This window comes from Camelus ferus, chromosome 10 (assembly GCF_009834535.1).
Source record: "Camelus ferus isolate YT-003-E chromosome 10, BCGSAC_Cfer_1.0, whole genome shotgun sequence".
Taxonomy (NCBI): Eukaryota; Metazoa; Chordata; class Mammalia; order Artiodactyla; family Camelidae; genus Camelus; species Camelus ferus.
The window spans coordinates 19,323,479-19,347,808 of NC_045705.1; the positions used below are offsets into that span (position 1 = coordinate 19,323,479).

At 39.9% G+C, this 24,330-nt stretch overlaps 2 protein-coding genes across 4 annotated transcripts in view; one reads left to right on the top strand and one right to left on the bottom strand.

Moving 5' to 3' along the window:
• Positions 1-15,043, top strand: part of ELP4 (elongator acetyltransferase complex subunit 4) — a 209,770-nt gene extending 194,727 nt beyond the window's left edge. Inside the window, exon 10 of the mRNA XM_032488404.1 lies at positions 14,633-15,043. Within this exon, the coding sequence (XP_032344295.1) occupies positions 14,633-14,764 (132 nt within the window). The 3' untranslated portion in view covers positions 14,765-15,043. The remainder of the gene's footprint in view (positions 1-14,632) is intronic.
• Positions 15,044-20,646: 5,603 nt separating this feature from the next.
• Positions 20,647-24,330, bottom strand: part of PAX6 (paired box 6) — a 29,017-nt gene continuing 25,333 nt past the window's right edge. The window contains exons 12-13 of one of the 3 annotated variants that reach the window (XM_032488407.1): positions 22,469-22,619; positions 20,647-21,773 (exon numbers count right to left, since the gene is read on the bottom strand). In XM_032488407.1, coding sequence (XP_032344298.1) covers positions 21,688-21,773; positions 22,469-22,619 — 237 coding nt within the window. In that variant the 3' untranslated portion in view covers positions 20,647-21,687. The remainder of the gene's footprint in view (positions 21,774-22,468; positions 22,620-24,330) is intronic. The other 2 variants (XM_032488405.1, XM_032488406.1) reach the window with 2 other exon arrangements.

Below are 24,330 nucleotides of genomic sequence, written 5' to 3' on the forward strand. Positions count from 1 at the left end.
AGTTTGGAAATTCTTTTGACTAGTTTAGAAGTAAGGAATGTGTTCCCACTTTTATTTTTTCCATAACATTTCAGATAGTTTTTGACTCATGATTTTAAAATATAATCAATTATCCTTTTTTGTGAAGTATTAGTATTTAATTACAAGTTCTAGTTGATGTTGAAAGAAATTGAAAGATATTTGACAGGCTGTTAAAATACACAAGCCAGTTAGTAGATTTAGGATATAAGCACTTATAAATACTAGTATTTCTTAAAAATAAATTTATAATGGTATTGAGGGTGCTTGTTGGAATTTCTTCATTTAGAAACAGAAATTTTTTGTGCTTATAATATATTCTGTAAGTTACAGATATTTAATTGTGTAATTATTTGATGTATTTGCTTACACTGATTTAGAGCAAATAATATCCCTTTAGGATATAAGTTAAAATGAAAGAAGGAAAAAAATCACTCCTTGATATATTTTTAAAGGAAAAATTCCATTTTTTCATCATTGTTAAATTGTGAGACTTGTCAGTGTTGAATTTAAGAAACCATTTGGTGATCTTTTTCTACAAGTCATGCTTTTCTTTGCTTTTAATACCTCGAGAAATTTTTGTGCACTTATAATATTAAGGGAATCAAATAGAAATATACAAATATGTATATTTCATTTAACTTAAATCTTTAAAACTTAGAGAATTAACTCTGCATGACAATTACAAAGTCACTCTTCTCCATCATTTCATTTTGGAGCATAATTACACATATACCAAAAGGAACATTCCCATAGCATACCTGCAGACCCAGGCTAAAATCACCCCAAACTTCAGCCTTTCTACTTGAACCAGAATGACTCTTTCTACTATAGTGAAAACTTGAGACAGGATTTAGCCAATTCAATATATCCGGTTGTTGGTTCTTCTGAATTTTGAGTATCTTTCAGACCTCCTTGTAAAAAGCTTTAGCTCAATGGTAAAGTTAAGTGGTGGGGGAAAAAATCCTCCACATATAAAAGCAAATGAGTTTTTAAAGAATAGAAAATAATCTCTATGAGAAATTACTTCTAAGTTATCCATGTGGAAATTAAGCTTAGCTCTTGTTAACATTTCCATAGAAACATGCATTTTGATTAAGCCAAATAAACAAACAAAAATCCCCTAAAATTAGGCATAGTCATTTATCTATATACTCACAAATATTTTGCTCTTTTCTGATCATCGGTATTTTTTTCTTGCTTTATTTGCTTCATTTCCTTTAACTTTATTTCCCATTATTCATGGAGAGGTTTTCTATCTAAGACTAAATTGATTCTCTGCTTACTTCTTATCTGTGAAGTCACTTCACCAGAGAGTTACTCTTGGAGTTATGTCCTCATCACTAATCTGTATCCTTCAGCTAGAGCGCTCGGTCTGGTGCTGCCCCATCACTGCCCTAAGGCATGGAGAGAGAGGGCTCTCGCTTTGCCCAGTCTGTTCACCGAGCTCCTTTTGAAATTGGTGAGGAGGGAGATCTGTGGAGGGGAGAGATAGATGTACCGGGTGACTATTTGAAACCAGTGTAATTTGTAAATTTGCTGTAAACTTTTAAGTGAGAATTGGCGGTGGGGAGTTTCCACAGTTTGCATACTTTCAGAAATCAAAAGGAAGATGGAAGTTTTCTTTTCATTTCATTTCCAAAATGTTTTCTTCTGAATTTTAGCAAGATTTCAGAAATTAATTAATCTATAGACTTAAGAGAAATTAAAATATTCATAACATTGTTATGTTTATTTATATGTATAAACAGGCATACACACTCATATACACATGTGCATGTGTGCGCACGCACACACACACATACATACAATAGCACTTATCAAATAATACTGCTTAATACCACCTGGCTGTGAATTTAAGTTTGGAGCAAGTGAAATATACACCACCTGGGAGAGTGTACCTTTGACCATGAGGTGTGAAGAAAATCACTGCTGTAATTGATCCTTTTCACTCATTATGAAAAGTTTTTATACTGCCAGTGTAGAGAGAGCCACATTTCATTTTGTCAAGCCAAAAGTCTACCTAACTGCCTCTGTGTAAAAGCTAACACAACATGTCAAAAATAATAGCATAGCCCTCAGTATACATTGAACTGGTGAAAGCAGTCAGGAACAGTTTGGCAAAGACAAAACAAAGTTAATTTTTGTATTATTTCCTTTTTCTTCACATTCATACCAGGTAGACTTTGTCAAATACCTATAGTAACACAAGAACTTGTTCATGCAGGCAGAACAAAATAAAATAAGATTAAAAGCTCCAGGAAATCAGCCTGCTTCAAAAAACCATTAGAGTGTGCCTATCCCTCAAAGCTTTACAAATGTGTTAATTGTCATATTTCAGTCATGTAAATATGTTTCAGCATAAAACCAAGGTTTCCTGTTATAGAAGCACTGCTATCTGAGGGTGTGGGGGTAGGGAGGGACGAACAAGGACTAAATAACAGACTGTAATGAAACCTGCCTTTGGGCAGCACATGCCTCAGTTCTGAATGCCCAGAAATACTTCGCAGTCGCTCTAGGCTGCCTAGCAATGGGGATTTCTAATTCTGGCTAGCTTGACAAAGTAAATACAACTATTGAACATAAGGCAGCTCCTAATAAAAAACAACAATTCCCCCTTGTAAACACCTACATTTGGCCCCATTAAAAATTCTTTCTTCATACCCAGGAACTAGCAGACCCTTAAACGCGGGGGTCTCCCAGTAACTAAAGAGCAGTTGGGAGATTTAATGCTGTGGGGATGTTGTACATTGCCATTTCCACCGAGCCCTTCATACCCCATCTCGGGGCTTTGTGGAGCAATGTTCTGCATACACTGTAGGGCATTATGCAAACAAACACATTGGCCATTATGCTCCCAGGACTCATTTATGGACAGCCAAAAGGAAATCAATATATGTTCATATATGTACTATACTCGCATACAAAAATAGGTGGTTGAAGGAGTGTTCATCCAGAGCTGCCAAGGTCTGAAAGTTATTTAGTGGACTGACATTAGTGTGGTAACTTAGGCAGTTATCTGACTTCAGAATTCTCTGATCCCTGCTTTTTCACATGTTAGAACTCACCTATTCCATTAGCTATGTATCAGTCAGGCCTCTACCAGCCCCTCAATTAAATAGTGGGTCTGCTACAGTTCCAAAAATCTCTAGGATTTAGGGATCAGCCTTGAGTTTACAAACACATTTATCTGCTAACAGTTTACTGAGTAGGAGGTTTCAGATTATAGTAAGGAGCAAACATTAGTTTGATTTTTAGTAGACAAAGACAAAGAGATTGTTACCTTTTGCCCCTCCAGTGTCGTTCCCATATGCTTTAAAAGAAAACATGGAGGTGGGAGAAAAAGGATTTCTCATATAATTAGTAGTTTGAATTGATTTCTAAAAGAAGTTTTTTCCTTTTCAAGCTCCACATTCAAATCTAAAAACACTGTATGTTCCTAAAATATTTTACTATTCTTAAGCCACCTGGCTAGTAGTACCCAAAAATACTGCTCCTAAAATGTTTCCTCACTTGTCTTGGGTAGAAAAGGGGCCTCCGGGACAAAACAAGCTTGAAGAGCCTTTCAAAATGACAGTCTGTCCACAGGAAGACCCCAGTCTTCTTCCACTTACCACCATAGCAGCACCAAGGCCCTAGATCTCAAGAGTCTCTCAGCTTGGCCCTGCAAAAGCTTAATTCAAATTCTACACACTCTGGAGCTTATATGCTCCTGCCTGCATTGTGTGTTCCAGAGCCCGAGCAAGCCTTGGGTTAAGCAGAGTTGGAGACCAGTCAAAAGGTTGCCAGAGTGAGAAGCCCTGCCATGGTTCAGGAAGGACGGAGGGGAGGGAGTCCGTTGGAGAGCTATGAGGAGTCCCGATCAGGCAGTGATGCTCACTCAGCCAGGGGATCGCAGTGGCCACATGTGACTTATCAGCCCCATTCCTTTATCCCATGGAAGAGCTGATGGGGGTTGGGGGAAGGCATCTTTCACAGTTTCTTCTGTCCCAGTTCAGGTAACAATTAATTACCTAAATGTTTTTTTTCAGTCCTGCCTATGTTAGAACATTAATGAGAATAAAATGTGCAAAAGAACAAAGGAGAGACCCAAAGAAAAGAAAAAGATACTGCCTTTAGTTTGTGCAGAAAGTAAAACCATTTTCAGGAAAGTTCTCTGGGAATAATCTAGTTTATTCTCCAAAGATGTATTAACTGAAGATAGAAAGTAACGTGACCACCACCCCCCCCCCCGGTATCTTTAATGTCTGAAAGTTCAGGAACATTGGTACTGAAATATACAGCAGCATTATTACTGTGGAGTCCAAAAGATTCTGACTCACATTTTAAGAGGATTAAACTCAGCAAACCATCCTCACAAACAGCACTGCCAGAGTCTCTCCTCCACGACCATTTCACACAGAGCCCCAACCCCTCCACCTGGCATCTTCCCATTGGGCAGGCATGAGGTTGAGAACCACCACTCCCCACAGGAGGACGGTGGGGTGGGAGGACACTGTGGGTCACTCAGTGACTAGAAGGTCTTTCCTGAAGTGGAAGAAAGAGAGATCTAGAGCAGCCTGTGTGCACCACGTTTCGGAAAGCTCTGTCTTTAGTAGGATTCCATGTTTACAACAATTGTTTTCTGTTATTGAAAATATCCATGTATGGCTTTGTAAGAAAATGGCTGAAATCATAGAAGTAAGTTTACATCACTCCCTTGCTAGTCCTAAGTGCTCTAAGAATTAAATTCAATCACTTACCATGGCTTACAAATCCAACCCAATCAGATACCTCCCCACCAAGTCAGACTTCTAGCCATGGCTGCTTCCCTGTTTGGTGACTGCTCCAGAAGAGCTGCCCTTTTTTCCACCTTTCAAACATGCCAAACTTATTCCTACCTTAAGGCTTTTGTATTTCATTCCCTTTGCCTAGAAACTTCTTTTTCCGGGTCATCATTGGTCCCATCTTGGGTCAAATGTACTCTCCAGAAAGGCTTTCACCAATTAAAGTAGTACCCCCAGCCAGTACCACATCACCATGTTGCATTTCCTTAGAAGACCTCACTCTATCTGAATTCGCCTCTCCATTTGTTTGCTTTCCTATATGGAGCTGCCTCTCTTTGAGTCATTAAGTGTCTATGTCCCTTTCTGTGGTTGTTTTTTGAAAGCGGGGGTCTTGCCTGTCTTGTTCACTATTTTACCTCTAATGCTTAGAAAAGTTCTGGCACATAGAGTTGTGAGTAAGAACATGGACTTTGAAGCCAGGATGCCTGAGCTCCAGTTCCATTTGAACATCCTGAAGTTGCAGTGTCACTCCTGCTCTTTTCAGACTTGGTCGCGTGCTCCACAACTAGCTGAAGGGGCAGCTTGGAAGTGAAGTCTTCATTCAGGATGGCCATGAATTCTCAAGTTCTTCTACTAAAGGGAAAAAGGAGAGTGGGTATTGGAGGATAATGATCAGTCTCTGTCACAGTCCACAACCCTTTGGAACCCAAATATCCATGCCCAGCCTCTTCCCACACACTTACCTCCTCTTCAGTGGGGAATCCTCCTGGCTTGAAACTGCAAAACTTCTCTGTCCTGGCAGTAGAGGACTGTCACCTGGTTTGTGGGCCCCAGTTCTGCTCTCTGGAAGGAACTCCCTTGTCCACAGTCCTCTGTATCCCTTTAGGAAGTTATTCCTTGTCCATTATCAGTGATGGCTACATAAAATCCCTATTAGAGAGTGTGCCCTTGGGGGCTGCACAGTGTTTATACGCCCACTTATTGATAGATCAGGTTTGTGGACCTAAAATTTCTCTATGGGTTGCATAATTGTAGGCTCTTGACCAGATTTGTAATTTGTAGGCAAAATAACCTCCTCAGAACTTTAGAAGGTTCCCAGTCGATTTGCCTCCCTTTGGTTCACAGCCAAAGAGATGTCTGGACATAGTTCTAGGATTCAGCTGCAGGAAACGGATCACATCAAATAATTTTATGCAGTCAGTAAGTTTATACTAGAGAACTGGGAGCTAATGAAGTAACTGGAAGGGCTGGAGGACCGTGCCACCAGACTGGCCTCCAGGGAGGCTGCTGCCTCTACCAAAGTGAGGAAGTTGAGGACTTGGGAGACTGTCACTGGATCTCTTCATGGAAAGTGCACAGCTCCGTGGCCACAATCTCAGGGCTCATCAGTCCCCGCTGCCACTGCTGCCAGTGCTGCTGGACCCCTGTGAAGCAAGTCACTGGACACTGAAACACTGCGCCGGCCTCTACTTCCACAGCTGCCTCTCTGCCCCTGTGAAGCTGTTGACTAGTCTCTTGAATGCTGGGGGCGGGGCGGGGGTGGGGGGTGCCGCTGCCACAGTGTTTGCTAATTACAGTAGTAAAAGCAGAAGAAAGATAGCACTTGCTTCTCTTCCACCTTCTAAACTAACAGAGCTGCATCTGACTAGATAAGCCTAATTCACACCTGTCCAGCCTCCTGCCTGCGGGCGGGCACGCCACAGGGCGGCTGAAGTGGACACTTGTCCACCACGACTGTTACCTTGTAAGACCTGAGTCTTATTTTCTGGCCTCTTGGTTCTACCTATACCCTTCTCTTTCATCTTACTGGTAAGTAGCCTGAAGCCATCTGAAGTAGTCAGCCTGAGAGGGAAGGCAACACCCTTAATCTGATTTTTGTCTCTGAGCTGGCTCCCATTTTCTGGCCAGCCTCTTAATGAGGTATTCCACCAAGGCTTAGGGGCACAGACATCTGTGAAGGTTGTGCTCAGTGTGCAGTTGCAAAAACAACTGGGCTTTTTCAACCCTCTGATGCCCCAGATTACCGAGCTTTCAGTTCGGGTTGTGAGCTGCAGACAGAGCACCTCCTTGAACAGAGCTGTAGTCCCTCTCCCTCTTCTTGCAGGTTCTGTAGTTCTAGCCTAAGTTCATTTCTCGTTTGTAAATAACTTAGCTGAAAGTGGCAAGAGGCCACAGACACACCAATGTTCTGAATTTCTCCAATGTTTCGAGTAGAGCCACTGACCAGGAGGTATAAGGTTTGCCTTCCAGGTTGTCACAAGCATAACAAGAGGCATCAGCTTTTCAGTCGGCAACACTGTCCTCACTGCCCACCTGCCAACCACTCAGCCAACCTAGATTTTGTCTGTAGAGCTTGATCTATTTTTCAGGTACCAAATTCTCTATAAACAGAATATAGGTTAAACTGTTATTAAAGAAATTCATAAATGCAGTGGCTTAAATAATATAGAACACATACCACATAAAAGCCCATTTCGGTGACCTAGGGCTCTTTTGGTGGCCAGATGGTGTCAGGAGACCCTAAACTAATTCTGTCATTTTGCTGTGCCCTCCTCAGCCCATAGCTTCCATTTGAAGGTCCAGGATGGCTGCTTCAGCACCTGCCCTCAAGTCCGCATTTCAGCAAGTGGAAAGAGGGAACTTTGGCTTGTCCCTAACATTGTGGAGCCTAGAGCAGAAAGGCAGATAAAGGACCATGTTATCATATGCCTCGATATTTAATAGTTATCAAGCCAACAAATCATTAAATATGCTTTATCTTCCTTCCTTCATAAATACACCTTCCTGGAAAACCGAGTTTAAATTCAGAATCAGGGCTCCACTCCAGAACATGGAGTCAGAGGAAGAACTGGCCTTCAGCCCACCTCCTTTCTCTCCCCACCCCTGCCTCCTTCCCACCCACAGCAGGTGGCGTGATCCCAGCCTGCACATCCAAACTCTGTCCATGCTTCTCACCAACAGCCGTCCCTTGGCTCTTTCTGGACCCCAGGGTGTGCACACGGAAAACACAGCTCACCCACGGAGGACAGATCTGGGGAAGAGACCATCTGCACAGGGATTTCTGAGGTTCTGAGTACCCAGAGTGTGTCCTATAAAGAAGGGGACAGGCTCTAGGTGGGCACATCCCCTTCACCCTGTTAATTCCTCACTCTGTGAGAAAGGGTGGACCAGGGCCCAGGGTGGGGGCCCTCTTGCTGGGGTCAAATAGCAAAGCCAAGGGAAAAGGGAAGAGAATGGCACCTCCCCCTCTCTAAGGATCTGACCTTGAACTTAACCATCACACGTCTGCTCAAGATGAAGTAACCAGAACTTAATCACTCAGCCTCATCTATTGGCAAGGGAAGCTGGGAAGTGTGGCTTTTATTCTAAGAGGCCGTGTGCCCCACTAATATTCAGAGATCCTTTTACTCGCTGCAAAGGAAGAGAATAGATATTGGGAGTAAGCTAGCAGTCTCTGCCACAGACACATGCCTTTTCACAAATCACACTTTTGTTTAGACAAGTGAGTTCTTCACAATCTGCTTTGAGAGGTGAGTTTGGAGACAAGACAATACTGTCAGTTATAATTGACGGTCAAAATAATTGCACACCTGAGCATTTTTCAATGGGCAGCCAATGTGCAATGTTCCAACTCTGAAATTTTGTCTAATTTTCAGATCAATCAGGAAGAACCAGATGATTTTTTTTCAAAGGATATAGTATGATTATGACATTCAATAAAACAATTTTAATCTGAACCCCTGAGAATGAATTGGATCTTATACAAACAAACAAAACTGAAACCTCAAACCTGACCATGTTTTAGCAGAATTTTTTCCCAGAAATATTTGGTCACCATCAAATGTACACTTACCAATCCAGAAAGAGCAAAAGCATGGTTTTGGCATGATTTTTGCTGCCCTTTTCATATATAAGAGTAACACAAAATTCACCAAAATTAGGCAAATGCATCTTCTACATTGTAAATTTTTAACCAGATGTAAAATAATTACAATGTAACTGTGTATTTTAATAATGTAATGATTACAGAATAATATAATCATGTAAAAATATAATAATATACTATTATATAACATTGGTTTTTTTTTTTTGTTTTTTTGGTTTTTTTTTTACAAGTTGAAATAATATTCTGATATCTTGTGAAGAAGGGGTAGAGTGCATGCTTGGCGGGCACAAGGTCCCGGGCTCTATCCCCAATACCTCCACCAAAAAAAAAAAAAAAAAATCAAAGAAAGAATGAAATCTTGTGAAGAATTAATAGTGATGATAAATACATCAAAGCCTGCTTCATCTGTTTCCTCTCCTCAGCCCTCCTCCTCCAGAAGGAAATCGCCCCCAGAAGGAAATTGGTCTTTCCAGAAAGGAAATATGTTCTTCTTATGATATAAAAGAGACTCTGAGCACTACTTTAACGCCTGCCCTCTGGGCTGGTAGGGGCAACAGGTGTACATTTCCTTGATCAGAAACTAAGAACGGAGCCCCAGGCCGACTCAGCAGGAGTTCACACACTGAGTCAGCGCTTCTGGAGGGCTTTGCTGTGACCCTTCTCGAAACTGTGGCTGACTACTGGTTGTGTCTCAGTACCCATTTGCTCCTTCTTCCATAGTAATAGAGTTGCTGAACATTTTCACAAGTCTTAAAACATTTCCCAGCCTCCCTAGCAACCACTTGTGGCCATGTCTAAGTCCTGGACGTGAGTGGAAGTGATGTGTCCAACTTGCAAGTGTTGCCTTCTTGGCCCCTTCTTCCCACCAGCTGAGCGAGAGCAAAACCGTCAGTCTCGGAGCTGGAAGTGGAAGCTGTTCGTTGAGGATGGCAGGCGAGTCCTTCCAGCTCGGGATTGCCTGCTCTGGACTGTAGAGTGGGAGAGAAATACACTTCTGTCTTTTTTAAGCCATTTTTGGAGCAGGTCAGGATGTCTCTGTATTATTATCTTAGCCTGTAGTCATTCCCTGCCATTCAGAGCAGTGCCTCATAACACAGAATGTTTTGTTTTGTTTTGTTTTTAAATGGAGGTACTGGGGATTGAACCTAGGACCTCCTAAGCTGTGCCCTCCCCACCAAACACTTTTGAAACTTGAGTGGAGAAACTTCATCTTCTGACATTTCCTTTATTAGTTATTTTGTCAGCAAGAAAGACATGTGCAAAAGATAGGTTTTTTTAAATAATGGGCCCTGAATTGCCCCTTAATACAGCCTTGCGTGTTTTTACTGGCCCAGATGCCAGGCACCTGACAGGCCCCATTTTCACTACTGCCTTTCTAAGTGTGAGGGAAATGTGTAGACTTTTTAAATCTTTCCAGAAGCAAGGACTATGAATGCAGTTTCCTTTTATACTTATATTTCTTTACAACACTACAGTAGAGGGCAATACCCAGACTTAGTGATGAGACCTACCGGCTAAGTCCGATATTCTGCTGCTGTTGCTTATAATTATATGTATTTTGTTAAATTTGTAGATTCATTTCCTTGCCTTGATAAACTCACTGGTTTTTATCTTGTACCATATGTATTTTTGTGACCCACCTCAAGTGCTGTTTTGGAGGAAGAAGAGGTATAAATAAATTAGTGTAGTACTTCATAATTCACGAAACGCTCTATATCTCATCTGATCCGATGACAGTCATGTGAGGGGAGGACTATTCACCTGTGATAGAGGAGGACACTCGGGCTAGACAAGTGCGGTGACTTCTCTGAAGTCACACTGAGAGCGAGTGGCAGAAGGAGGCATCAGACTGTCACTGGCTGCCTCTGTGAAGGGACCAATGTAGAACGTATAGGTTCTAAAGTGTTTACAAGTTTTAATTTAAGTCAACTGTGTTTTAAAGAAATAAGAAAAATTTGTTAGGAAATATTTTGAAATATTAACACCTATTTCTGTGACTGTGAGTAGTGGAAAGTGACTTTTCAGGAAATGTCATAAATTTTAAAAGAATGAAAACAAATCTCTATTCCTTTGTGAGGGGTTAAAATGTACTACATCAATTGTTTTCCAAGAACAAACAGTGCCTGGTGATTTGGTCTTGGCAAAATATGAAAAATATAAATTGATTAAACTTATTTTAATGGGTATTTACCAGCAATTTGTCTCAAATCCAGGTGTACTCTAGATTCATTATCTTGCCCCTTCTGTCTGGGAACCGAGCACAGGTCTGGCAGGCTGGGAGGAAAGGAATTAGGAAGGGAGCTGGGGAGCCAGGAAACCCAATCCTGTGTGTCTATAGGATCAGTGCAGTTGCTGACTCGAGAAGGAACAAAATACAGACTCTGGCTGAGCCCAATAAAGAGACAGAGAGGCCGGCCGAGGGGAAGCACCTTCGTCCGGCTCAGCGTGGAACTCCTGGAGCCTCAGAGCAACGCGCTTCTCCTGCTGCTGCTGCTCCATTACGACCCAGGGCTGCACATGGGCCTGAGGGTGCCTTTGGCAGGAGCTCCCCGATCCGCCACAGCAGCCTGCCAGCCTCGCTATTTCCCACCTGGTACCTCTGAAGGAAAGGGTCCCATTCGTCCAGTGGGATGAGTCGCTGTGAAGCACCCAGGCCCCTGCAGAACCTTGGGAGTTGTCACACCTTTCCCAGGTCCCTTTGCCTACCTAGAAATCATCATTATAGACAAGGCATTCATGGAAAAAACAGGTAGCCAGCCAACCAGCCCGATAAGCATCTCCTGCCTCAGTAGCACAACCCCTTCCTCCCAGAACCTGGGAGAAGAAAATCAGGTGGGAAAATGTTAGCTCAAGATGTTAGATGTGTTTTCGGCCCTGGTCTTAGAACCCCAGGTATAAAACGAGAAAGATTAATACCTTGATTTGGTTTATAAGCTTGAAAATATACCAGATTTTTTTCCATAGTCTGATTATTATTGAAACCATTACTTGGTGAAACCTCCAGGTCTAGAAGTTTATATACCTCCCACACACACACACAGCCTTGCAGCTTTAGTCTAAAGGAGGTCACCGTGCTATGCAGAGGATCTTACAGCATGTTTTTTCAGAAGACAGATCTGGGGTATAGCAGCATCTGAACGTTTACATGTCAAGTGTGTAAATGCTTTGGAAGCCTCAAAGGGAAAGTCCCTGACACACCTGGCAAGCCTGGAACCTGATCTCTCCTTCTTCCTCCCTGCTTCACATCGCACTGACATGGTGCACAGGGGGAGGCTTAGAAAGGGAGAAAACAAAACCCACTGCTTGAGAATTTAGGCTGCATAGTAAGCTTGTTCAAGTAATCAGCAAAAGCTGGCGAACTCACACATAGATCCACATGTTTCCCAGAGCCATCCTTGGGCTTTTTTCAGAGGACAATAGTGTGCAACGAGCTTTTACAGTGTAGCATTTGGTTAGAAACATTCAATCACATCACCCCAAATTTTTGTGCTGAGAAGTTACACACGGATGGTATTTGACTTTTCTTCAAAGCCATTCAACCTGAAAGATTTCCAAGCATGTCACAGGTCACATTTAGCTACTTTTGCTATGAAGGGCTTTCAGCCAACTGGCTCAAACTCATTGCCTAGAGAAGCAGAGGAAGAGAAATTTTTAGCAAATAGGTAAGCTCCTGAAATAAATTGTATTATGCTGGTTCTGAATAAACTTCACTAGCTTCCTCACCTAGATTGTCAGAGCAGTATGCCCCTTCCACCAAACACATCTTAAAGATGTATCAGTTCTACCATTAAGGAAATCACCATTTCTAAGTATCAGAATCCAGTTCATTATTTAACACCTAGCTCATCTCCATGAACCTTTTTCCTGCCTCGCTGGGCCCCACCATGATTTCTGCTTTGTCTCTGCCTTTCTTGTAGCTGTAACTTGGACTACTCACCATGAGGGTCACCTGTGTGCTCATCTCATGCCAATTACTAGATTGTAGGACAGCACGGAGTATAGAAGGTGCTCTGTTCACATATCTTTCCTGAATGCCTTGCTTGAAGTAGAGTCTAAATATTTGTTGACTCCAGTTGACTTCCTAAACAGCCTAGTCACCATCTGACCTCATCTTTGGGAGGTCCCATCAGAAGTCCACACACACACACATTTTTTAATGGTGAATTTTCTTTAAGTTTCAGAGAGCCTTCAGATCATGCATGTATCCTAGTCATTTTTCCTTTGCTCATTAGCAATAACTCTAAGATCTTAAAGAAACATTAAAATTCAGACATATAGTTAAATGTCTCTTTCCCTCCTGCTGCCTCACGTGAACATCGACAGTTAACACTACAGAGACATTAGTAACCTCAGACTTCAGAGCCACACGTGTCTTTTAGATTCCTGAACTTTCACACTTTTCATTTCTACCTGAAATCCTTTCTGAAGCAAACTAAGGTCTGAAGAAATGAAAGAATTATTTAAAATGAAGGAACAAATATGTCTTTATTTGAGCTCTTTTTCATTATTCAAGAAATTTTAGACATTTAATGACTTAATAAGTGACAGGCTGGGTGCTAAGGATACAAAGGAACAATACCATGTTGCTATATGGATATGATAGCCTTTCTGGACCTTTCTGACATCTTCGTTGATCTGTATAATAGTGTCTTTCATCCTCGATATATTTGTCTCGGCAAACTGAAACCAAGGCAGAATATTTTCATCAATTATTTTAATAATTTAAAATATTTTGATCCTCTGCACACAGCTTGTGTTTACATGACAATAAACAAGCCTTTTATTAGGAAAGAAAATAGCCAGAACATATGCTGCTGGATCATAATATTTTGACCAAAAAAAAAAAAAAAATGGTTTTTCCCGTCTTGATTTTTTTTCGTATTGAAGGGAGTTTTCAAATGAAGGGTTTCTGGGAGGTTGTCTCCAGGTCAGCTTACCTCCTCCAGGCTTCGCTTAGTCGGGGGATGACCCCAACCCACCCTATGTATCTTTAGCCTCCCACACCCACTCTATCTCACAGGACAAATGTGTCGTTTGAGTTTGGATTTTCATGAAACAAAACATGTGGGCTGGGAGCACTGATAGTTAAAGGAACTGAATAGAGATCCTTGTGAAAACAAAAAAAAGTTCTTTTGAAATACGAATATTTCTCCCTAATTACAGTAGCTGTCCTGTAATCATGGTTGGTAACTGGGTCTCCTTAAATCAGCCTCTGTCTGCAGAAAAACAGTTTAGATGGGGAGATGTTCAAAGTTACACTGTACTTTTAAACACATGACCCAACACAATGCATAGAAATAAACTTACCAAGACCTGTAGCACATGTTATGGCTGACTTTTCTGAGCATGTGAAAAATATTGACCCTTTGATTGGTATAATTTTTTTCATTATGTCAATATGAGATGTGTCTATGAAAATTGTTCCTTAAATAAAGTACAGGCTTGAAATGAAAAGGATCAGGTCAACTTAATAGACAAAGGGAAACAAGCATTTGTGGGAATCCATAATTGCTGAAAAGCTACATTCGATTGAAAAGTACCATTTTGGAGCCCCCTGGCAAAAAAAAAAAAAAAAAAAAAAAAAAGGCAATACAAAGCCAAAAAACAATCCTGCCAGTATTATGTGGTATTTGTTAAATTATGCTTTTTGTGTGTGCATTTGCATGTTTTAATTTCTACGTAAATAAGAAAAATCTTAATACATTTAGGTTTGGACTCTGGAAATATTCCACTAAGATTCCTTGTCCAGTTTCTGTAATGGCTACAATTTGTAAAATCTAGTAGGAATAGGATGTGATTATAGTGGGCTTCACTGTGAAGAATTGTTTAAGCAGGAATTTTATATGCAAGACTAAATGCTGATCAACAGAGCATAATATTGTATCCTGAAGTGTGCTAGCAAAAGCAGAATTAATTATTTTTTTTCTTCTTTCTTTCCCTCTCCTGAAATCTTCCGCCATAGCGACTGCATTTGCCTCCAGACTTGTCAGACACAGTGAGCCGCTCGAGCAAACAGGATCTGGCAGAATCCGCCAAGCTGCTGGGCCCAGGCTGTGGCATGATGGCCGGAGGCAAGAAGCACCTGGACTTCTAGTGACTCCTCCTTAGTCATTGCAGCAGAATTATATGACACTCTAATTATGACTGCTAATAGCTTATGTAAATATTTTTCTTAACGATTTGACCCTCCAATCCTTGAAAAACAGTTAGGATTGCAATATGAGGCCACCGTTCTTCATTAATTTAACCAACTTTTTATACAGAAACAGTACACTAGAAATACTTTAATTTTAAAATTTTGTTTTATGTTCTATCTAGAGAAAACAGATAATTTTATTTTTAAATAAAAGCAAATAAAATGTCAGAAATTCAAGATGCCTTACAGTAGTCACTGGTGTGTGTGTATTTAAGGCACTTAGCTCATGGTGCATGTTACAGCAGGCAGCATATAAAACATTATGAAATTCAAAACTGTATATGAAAAACATATTTTCTCTTCATTTCTGAAAAAGTTGCTTCCCACCAAAAATGCAGGGATTTTTTTTTTAATGAAAAAAATTTGACCGCTAATATATGAAGACTATAGTAAAATGAATTCACATTTATGCTTCCTGTTATGAAATCGACGAAGACAAAATAATATTGTGGTATTAAGACTCCATTATGTGATATCACTTATATGTGAAATCTAAAAAAAAAAAGACAAATGAACTTATTTACAAAACAGAAGCAGAGTCACAGACATAGAAAACAAACTACTACCAGGGGGAATAGGGGGCGGGAAGCGGTAAAGTGGGAGTTCAAGATTTGCAGATACTAACTGCTACATATAAAACAGATAAACAACAAGTTTATACTGTATAGCACAGGGAACTATATTCAATATCTTATAGTAACCCATAATGAAAACGAATGTGAAAAGGAATATATATGTATATGTATGACTGAAACATTGTGCAGAAATTGATACAACCTTGTAAACTGACTATACTTCAATTAAAAAAAAAAAAGAAAAAGGACAAAAAAGGAGACTCCATTAAAGACAGTCTACCACAGTAGTTAATAAATAAAAGAACTTGAGTGATAGAAAACATTGACAAAGAAGTTGATGGTCTCTGTTTAATACTCCTAAACAATTAAAGTCAGCACTATGAAATTATGTCAATAGACATAATTCAGAATTGAAATTCAAACTGACAGCTACATTCATGCTAGGATACTACGGAAAAACACGTATTGAAGGTTGATGAGAGGTTGTTTACAAAACGGAGATCTGAGACAAAGTGTAAAACTGGAGCTTACAGAGATTCGCATTGCATCAGGTAAACCCTTTGCTAATTATGAGCATTGGTTAGGTGTGCACATTTATAACCATATAAACAAACATATCTTTTCAGACATATAGCAGATTGAGCTAGTTTTCATATAAAGCACTCATTTTTGAGTCATAGTTCCATATTCTCAAAGCTTTTGGCAAAAAGTAGACAAAAAGCAAAAGTTTAAAAAGTAACTTGCATATTTAAGTAAAGAGTCTCAATTTTTAAAAAGCTGTTTAACATCCGTTAGGAAAAACTGAATTTCCAAAATACACTTTCAAATACCTTAGACTTACTTTGAAGCAGTTATATGTAGCACTTTTAAGCAGTTTGCTTTTAATATACCACAAATTATACTTTATTTGTTCTTGACAACATTGTAGAAAACAAAGACTAGGTTTTTAAAACTGTCTAACCAATATGATGAATGTCAGTCACTTAAAAAAAAACCCACTGTAGCATAAACACATACTGTATACAGCTTTTATTCAGAATTGGAATAATTGAATCAATGACAGTGATTTGCCAGGATGTCAAATCTCTCCATCATATCCTGTCACTACCAGTTTATTTTTTGTGATCAAAATCAAAAAGACAACTATTTTGTCACCCTGCTATTTCATTAGTACTAAAAATCAGGTTTCTTCTTCTATTTTTTTAGAATGTCTGGTTTATTTTTTTCACTTCTTTTAATTCAAAAGACACAAATTCTTCCCCATTTTCTTTTCAAAATAAAGTTTAAGAATTGATCTGTCAGTTAAAATTAAAGGGCTTTTGTATTAAGCAAAGGTGCTCTTAAAATTTAAAGCAACTTCAAAAAATCAATTTAGTCCATAGATAATAAATAATATGCAGATACTCCACAAAAGCTTTGCTATGTCTTTTGAAAGCATTATGAACACTGAATAAACTAAAGTGAATATTTTAGTCAGGTTATTATTTTAATAAACCTAACCTTTTTCTTACCATGTTGTGATTCACTTTATACAAACACAACAGGACAATTACATAGCATTTGACTCTGAAAAGGAAATGGGAGATATGAAAATGGTCAGATATGAAAATTGCTTGTAAAAAATAATAGGTCATTGATTTACTACCCTGGCTACCATGTCTATAAAATTAACAGCCAATTACTAGTTAATATATGCTTTGCAAATAGATAAATACTATAAAAATTGAATATGCATATTTGAACCCTTATTTTAAATATAAAAGAAACTTTTCAAACTCAGTAAAAGTGCATTTTGAACAATAATAGTATCTGGGCTTTCCAAAAATCAGATCCAAGTTGTTCTGACTCACTGGGCATGCTTTGTAAAAATAAGCTACTGGACAGGGATGTATATTTATGTTTTCCGCTGATAAAAACCCACTCTAAAAATGTGTTTTCTTTCCTTCTTTCCTTCTGGAACCATTATCAATTCTCCATATGCTACTAACCTATTACATAAAAATGTTGGTCCTCAGTAATGCTACTGTAGGTTTACAAACCATTCTGACATATTATGAAATATACAATCTCTTCACAGACCTTTTTTCAATTATCAGTTTGTCTCGAAAATATTTAAGCGACAATGCCCAACAGTATTTGAAACATCCTCATATCTTTTAAATGTTTCTAAAACTTCTAAACCCTCTATGGTATTCATTTCTTACGCTAGGTTTGCCTTTCTTTAACATGAGTTAAACATTTTGACTGCTGGCGTCTGCTCAGGTGCTGGGGTTCTGAGACCTTCTAAATTTCTGTTTAGTGGCCACCAATTTCCACTTTTCTCTTCCTTTTATGCTTCATCTCCACCTCCAGGATCTGCAAATACTAACCCTAGACAAAATAAAACTACTTCAAAAGGAAGCAACACTCTGCAATCAATTCTCTGTCTATCTTTTAAAGAATCAGACACACAAATGGGCATACAAAGCGAAAGTGGGGGGGGGGGTGCTATTCATTTGGTTAAGCCCATTATGAATGTCATTTCTAAAGCATCACATTAATTCTTTCCAAAGATAGTCACCATCAACACCACCAAATTTAAGCAATACTAACCCTAAGTACTTACACTTTGAACTTTAAAACTGAGCAGTGAAGTCATTCAAAACTGAGGCAAAATAAAAAAATAAATTTTTTAAAATAAAAAATAGATGAGGTTTACTCTTGGGAAACAGAAAAGGGAAGAACTTATGTTTGGCTTTGGTGAGCCAAACATTATACAGAGAAGAAAGCCTTTTTTTTTTTTTAATCTTGTTAACATTAAGGCCCAGAGTAAAAAAGAAATAAGCAGAAGAATATGGAAACCATCCTGAGATGACAAAAATTCACAAAACAAACCTGATTCTTAGAATAATACTGTTTGAATAAGCCTTAGGAAATCTAGTTATGATTTTTTTTGAAAAAGGAGGAAAAAAAATTATGTGAGCCATATCAAAAAGCCCAATTGCTTTCCATTTAAAAGGAGGCACTGCTTTGGGGTGGGGGAGGGATAGCCTAGGAATTCATTGTAGTAAAAAAAAAATTTGTTGACTCAGAGTAATTTGAATGTTTCCTACTCAAACATTCAGCTTGAATTCTGTTCACCTGGTCTCCCTAAGTCAGTCAAGTTTGGAGAAAAATCAGAAGCTGTAAGTCTTGCAATTCTACCAAGGACATCACAAATAGATGGCCACAATCTTGGAAAACGGCATCAGAGCATCCCTGAAGAGTTCCCATTCATAAATATATAAATATACCTATCAATAAATAAATAAACAAAAACAAATTATTTCAAGAATGAGTCGAAGTCCACTTCTGTGCACTGCTTCCACACAGTGCCTGCCACACTGCCCCTAGGGGCGTGCCTGGCACTCCGTTCAAAAGGACAGCTCGTCTCCCTAGGGTGAGGGCAGAAGGCAAGGCAGCCGTCCCATCCCGCTGGACCAGAGGGCTTCTGCAGCTGAGCGGCCGCTCCTTCAGACTAAACCAGGCTGCTGACCCACTACGCCCTGGCAAGCCTGACCCTCAGAGGACAGGTATACATGCCCAAGTGCACACATGCAGCTCCACCGCTCCCACGACACTCCCCTTCTCCCGTCTCCAGCTCCTGCTCCCAAATGCCACACCTGGTTCTCCGAAGTCTCTGCTCTCTGCACAACAGAGCCGCGGGCCAGGACTGGGTGCCTGACCCTGGCCCAAATCACAGCCAGTTGGAACCATCCTCCTTGCAGGGGAGAAGTGAGCCAGCCAGCAGCTGCTGTACACACTCACACACAGCCCTCCTCTGACAGCTCCCTGGGCACATGTCCCTCAGGGAATGTAGGCTGCAAAATGTCAGGAGGTAGATATATTTGCATGGGCAACTGTACCAACAGTGTCTACATGTACACACTCTGCTGAAGTGTGCACGCGTGCAGGGCAGTCTAACAGTGAATCAAACCACGTCACACATACAAAAACTGTAGTCAGTGTTTCTCTAAATGTGCAGCAACTCTGGTGGAAAAAAATTATTAATATGCAGCATGCCAGAGAGATGAATCACAATTATCCGTTCACAAGTAATTCCTTAACTAGAAAATAGTAGATGTTGAATTAGAACGTTATTTTTTAAAGCCTCCAATTAATTCCTATGTTTCTGATCATCTGCTTTTGGGAATTAAAAAACAAAACCAAACAAGAGCAGAGTACTATTCAGTGGAAGTGTGTCTTTGTCCCCAGAGGTTTCTGCCTGTGCAAGCATTTAATCTAGACTGCCAGACCCCAAGCCTTTGACTGAAGTTTGCAGGAGAAAACTTATCTATGTTGACTTATATGTTACACAGAACAGCCAGAAATAAAAGTCTCAGACAGGCCTTTTTCACCCAACAAAGGCTTATTTTTTTCCATCCTTTGCTTGGGCTCAAGCACTCCTGCCCTGCGTGCCGCCACTTTAAACATGATCGGATCTGTGCTTCATTGCAAATAACAACTGACCAACAATGGGCCCTGCTTCATAGATTTGGGAATGTTTGGCTTAAGCTGCCAATGACTGAAGGCCTTTAACTCCCACCGGCCAGTCACAGTCCGCTTTGTTGTCTGTTGATGTGTCTGTGCTCATTATTCCTTGACATGCAACATCCCCCCTTCCACCCTCCAACCATCCACACCCGCACAGAAAGCGAGATTCAAATGGGAACAGCTGTAGTGGTTCAATGGGAAATGATGCCTCTTGTGCAAAGGGGAGGGAGACAGAAAAGGGAGAGGGCCTATTTGAGAAAGGCAACAGCTTTCAGGGAATCTTGTATAAGAAACCTACTTCTGAATATACTTCAGTGAAATCGCTGTTGAAGCAGGCTGACAATGGAAATCTGCCCAGATTGAAAATGCCAGCCTTAATTCAAAAGACGAGTCCTGGTTAATAGCTTGTTGCATTTTAAAATTATTTCTAGGCTGTGAGCTTCCGAATTAAATGGCTAACTGGGAAATATTACCATTTTGTGTATTGTATATATATTATGGTTATAAATGGGCACAGATCTACACACAGCTTTGTGGAATTTTTTTTGAACACATTTCCAACTTACAGTAGCTATAAGAATCATTTCTTTAAGGATGATCAGAATTTAAAATAGAGTATGTCTGAAGGTAACCACTGGTTTAGAATGTTAATCTAACATGGAAACAAAATTTGTAACACCACACTATAAGGTTAAAAAGAAAATAGTATAATAAAGGAAATACAAAGGCTTTGGCATGGTTTTTACAATCAACAATGGTTAATTTTGATATGTAGTTGTGAACAACTTCAAAACACTTAAGTTTAAAACTCTTGCAAGCACTTTTAATTGATTAGGAATGAATTCTAGATGCACAAAATGATTGGACTGTGAACAGTAATACAACTATATCTAAGAACAATTAACTTCCGCTGGCCAAAAAAGAAACTTATGATTGCATGAAAATGTGTATAAAACATCTATAGAATATTCTTGTCAAATATAAATGAAATTAACTTTATTATAGAAATCATTCTGAGGATTTCTAGGGAAGACAAATACTTACATTTTGACATAAAACAAATTGGATTATATCGAAAACACACTCTACCTTTTAGCTATCAACTTTTTTCTTCCTTGAATTTATATCTTACCCCTTTTTTTGCACATAAACTTCATCTGTTAACAACCTTTGGAAAAACCAACAGATACTTCTTACATAAATCTAGTGCATGTTGTTCCAGGTTTAATTATATGCAAAGGAATGATACAAACTTGGAACATCAGTCCATAAACTATGAACAGATGGGTAGAAGTATTCGATATATCTTGATAAAACTCTTAAAGTTGTGGCAAAGCTTGTTGATCATGGTTTCCTTTTTTTTTTTCTTTTTTGAACAACTTCATGACCAACACAGATCAAACATCCATCCAGTCTGCATTGTTCTTTTTTTCATTATAACATACAAATGCCCATTTACAAATAATACACCAAAATGAATAAAAGTTTGGATACCAAAATGAAGATTTGTTCCAACTGATACCGTGCCTTCTGTGTACAAAGGTCCTTGTTTCAAGTCCACTCCCCAGTGTTACGACACAGGACACAACTGCAGAACTGAAGTGCTTCTAACAGCCATTTTTCTCTCCTTCCTGAACGCCCAACTGTTGTGTCCACACAGTCACTGACCGAATCAACACAATATATCCTTTCTTTTTGTTTGTTTTTCTGATTGTTTTTTTTTTGTTTGTTTTTTTACTGTAATCTTGGCCAATATTGAGACATATCAGGTTCACTTCCAGGAACTTGAACTGGAACTGACACACCAGGGGAAATGAGCCCTAGAAGTGGACGAAAGAAATAGCCATGTAGATATTCCCTTCGAGAGACAGGCATGGAGTATGAATTTATAGGTTTAAAAAAAAAAACTCTAATACTTTCTAACATGTTAACTGTATTTAAATTTTTTTTAAGTCTTACAAACAAAAGCAACACCTTCAGAAACCAGATAACATGTTTACACATCCTTATTGAATCCCAAGCTCCTCCACCCAAACCACCCCCCCAAAAAAAAACTCCATTTGTTTGTATGTTTGGAATTTCAGCAAGAAAACTTGTCTGGAAAACCAAAGAGGTACTTTTTCAGCCGCAATGAAAGGCACAGAGGGGCTAGGAGGGAAGTGAGGTCTTCCAATAGACTCAGGGGGCCTTACAGTTGGGCTTTGGCTGATGTAATCATTCCTCCTCAGAAGATTTACATTTTCAGGCCTTATCTTTATATACAACTTTCGTGACCAAATTCAGGAAAAACAGTTTTGGTTTTTTTGTCAAAATGGCATCAAAAGTTCCCAGCTGGCTTGACTGAATTTCCCTTTTTAATCCGTTCTCCCCAGAGAAGTGAGCATCAGAGAGTTAAACATCCCATCCCACAAGGCTAGGAGATTCCTTCTAGGTAAACTTTGAGTGAAGGGAGATCACCTGGCAAAAGAAGCTGCAAAGGCCACCTCTGCGCAGCCCGCGGAGAGCGGCAGCTCACCTGTGGAAGTGGTGCCCGAGGTGCCCATTGGCTGACTGTTCATGTGTGTCTGCATATGTGGTGGGGTGTAGGTATCATAACTCCGCCCGTTGACCGAAGGGCTGGTGGGCAGCATGCAGGAGTACGAGGAGGTCTGGCTGGGGACGGGGGGCTGAGAGGAGAAAGGCAAACCGGTGGTTACTGAGAGACACACCGCACAGCCATATCCCCAGGCTCCCACCTCCCCAGGAACCCTGCCAACAAGTCTGATCACTGACGATGCCCTCGGGTAAAGCACGGGAATTCCATATGATAACTCTACGATCCAGCCTCCAACCAGTCCTTCTATTGGCCACTGCTAAAGTTGCCTATGCACTAAAGTTTTTAAAGAACCAAAAATTCAGACAATTGTCTGGCTAGACGGTTGGCATTATTCATAAAATTAATAGAATTTTTGCCCATTTTTATCTTGGACCTCTGCTGGCACCTTTAGAGAAACTGTAACATGAGGACTTCCATAAACACATACTCCCTCTCCCACAAATCCAATTTATTTGGCAATCCAGTGACATCCTCCCTGCCCCAAACCCTGTATCTCAAGCTCTGAGGCAGAGAACAGCGGGAGGAGCTCACCGTAAAGTTTGGTTTAGGGACCTTGAAAGCCCTTCATAGTTGAACTCATGGATTTAAAGAGCCTTTGAAGAAGCAGATCAGTCATGATCTCAGCCTGAAGTAGTCAGAAGTGTCAGTAAAACCCTAGCCCCATCCTGAGAATCAGCTGTGACTTCCTTAGAGCCCCCAAAACTGACATTGAGTTTTACCCACAAAACTGCGTGGCTGTGCTCTAAGTGTCTGGAATCATGATATTGAAAAGATAAACCTTTTTCTTAATTAAGGAAAAAAAAATACACAGAGCTGGGATGGAACCCCTCATGAGCTCTCACGGGGCTATGCCAGAACAGCAAGCTTGGGGTGAATTAACAGGGGCACAATGTCAAGAACAAGGGACATGATGGTACTCTCTGCTCTGTAAACCAGAAATGTTTAACATTCCAAGACCCATATCCTCAGAGAGAGGGATGTATTAAAGAAAGTTCAGAGGAGAACACCCACCCTTTGCAAAATGGTTGAAGATTTTGGTCAACAGGATAAATTGATGGACAGACAAAACAGCTCTCACCCCACTCCAAAATTCAAAGAGCAATTTTCTCTGCATAGTAGAATCATTGTTAAATGTATTTTCTTTATGTCTTATGAATGTATGTATGGTTTGAATGATGTATGTACAATTTTTAAAAGTCTGTATTTGAAAAAAAATTGACCCACACCAGTCTACATGTGGAAACAACCCTAACAGAATAGCAGCATCTATTTAATTGTTTCCAGTTGTTTTCTCTCACACACATTTTTTATCTTCATAGAAACCTAGATGTTGCTACAATTTACAAAACTGAACAAGACACTCAGTGGCCTTATTAAAGTCAGAGTGATGCTAACACCAAGTTCAAAGAGGCAAGCAGGCCTTCAGGGCCCTGCCAGAACTTCAGCTTGCATTTGTTTCTAATTCCTGAAATCACTTCCTCTAGGCAACCTTGACTTCTGGAAAATTCCAAGGCAGTTGTAGCAACACCAACTAATGGGCTGTTAATCCCTTAATTTACATTAATTGCTCCATGGCCAATAATATCCAAATGTAATAAAAATAGACGTCTGAATAATGCCTCTGAAGGTGCTTATCTAGCTACTCTTTTATATTAGTCTAAAGACTATAAAATATTTATGTTGGTGTGATTTGGATTAGAAATCCAGCAAAAGATGCTCAGTAGAGAATAACCCCAGGTCTGTTTCCATCAGGGGCTCATGCTGGCCCATCTCATGCTGTC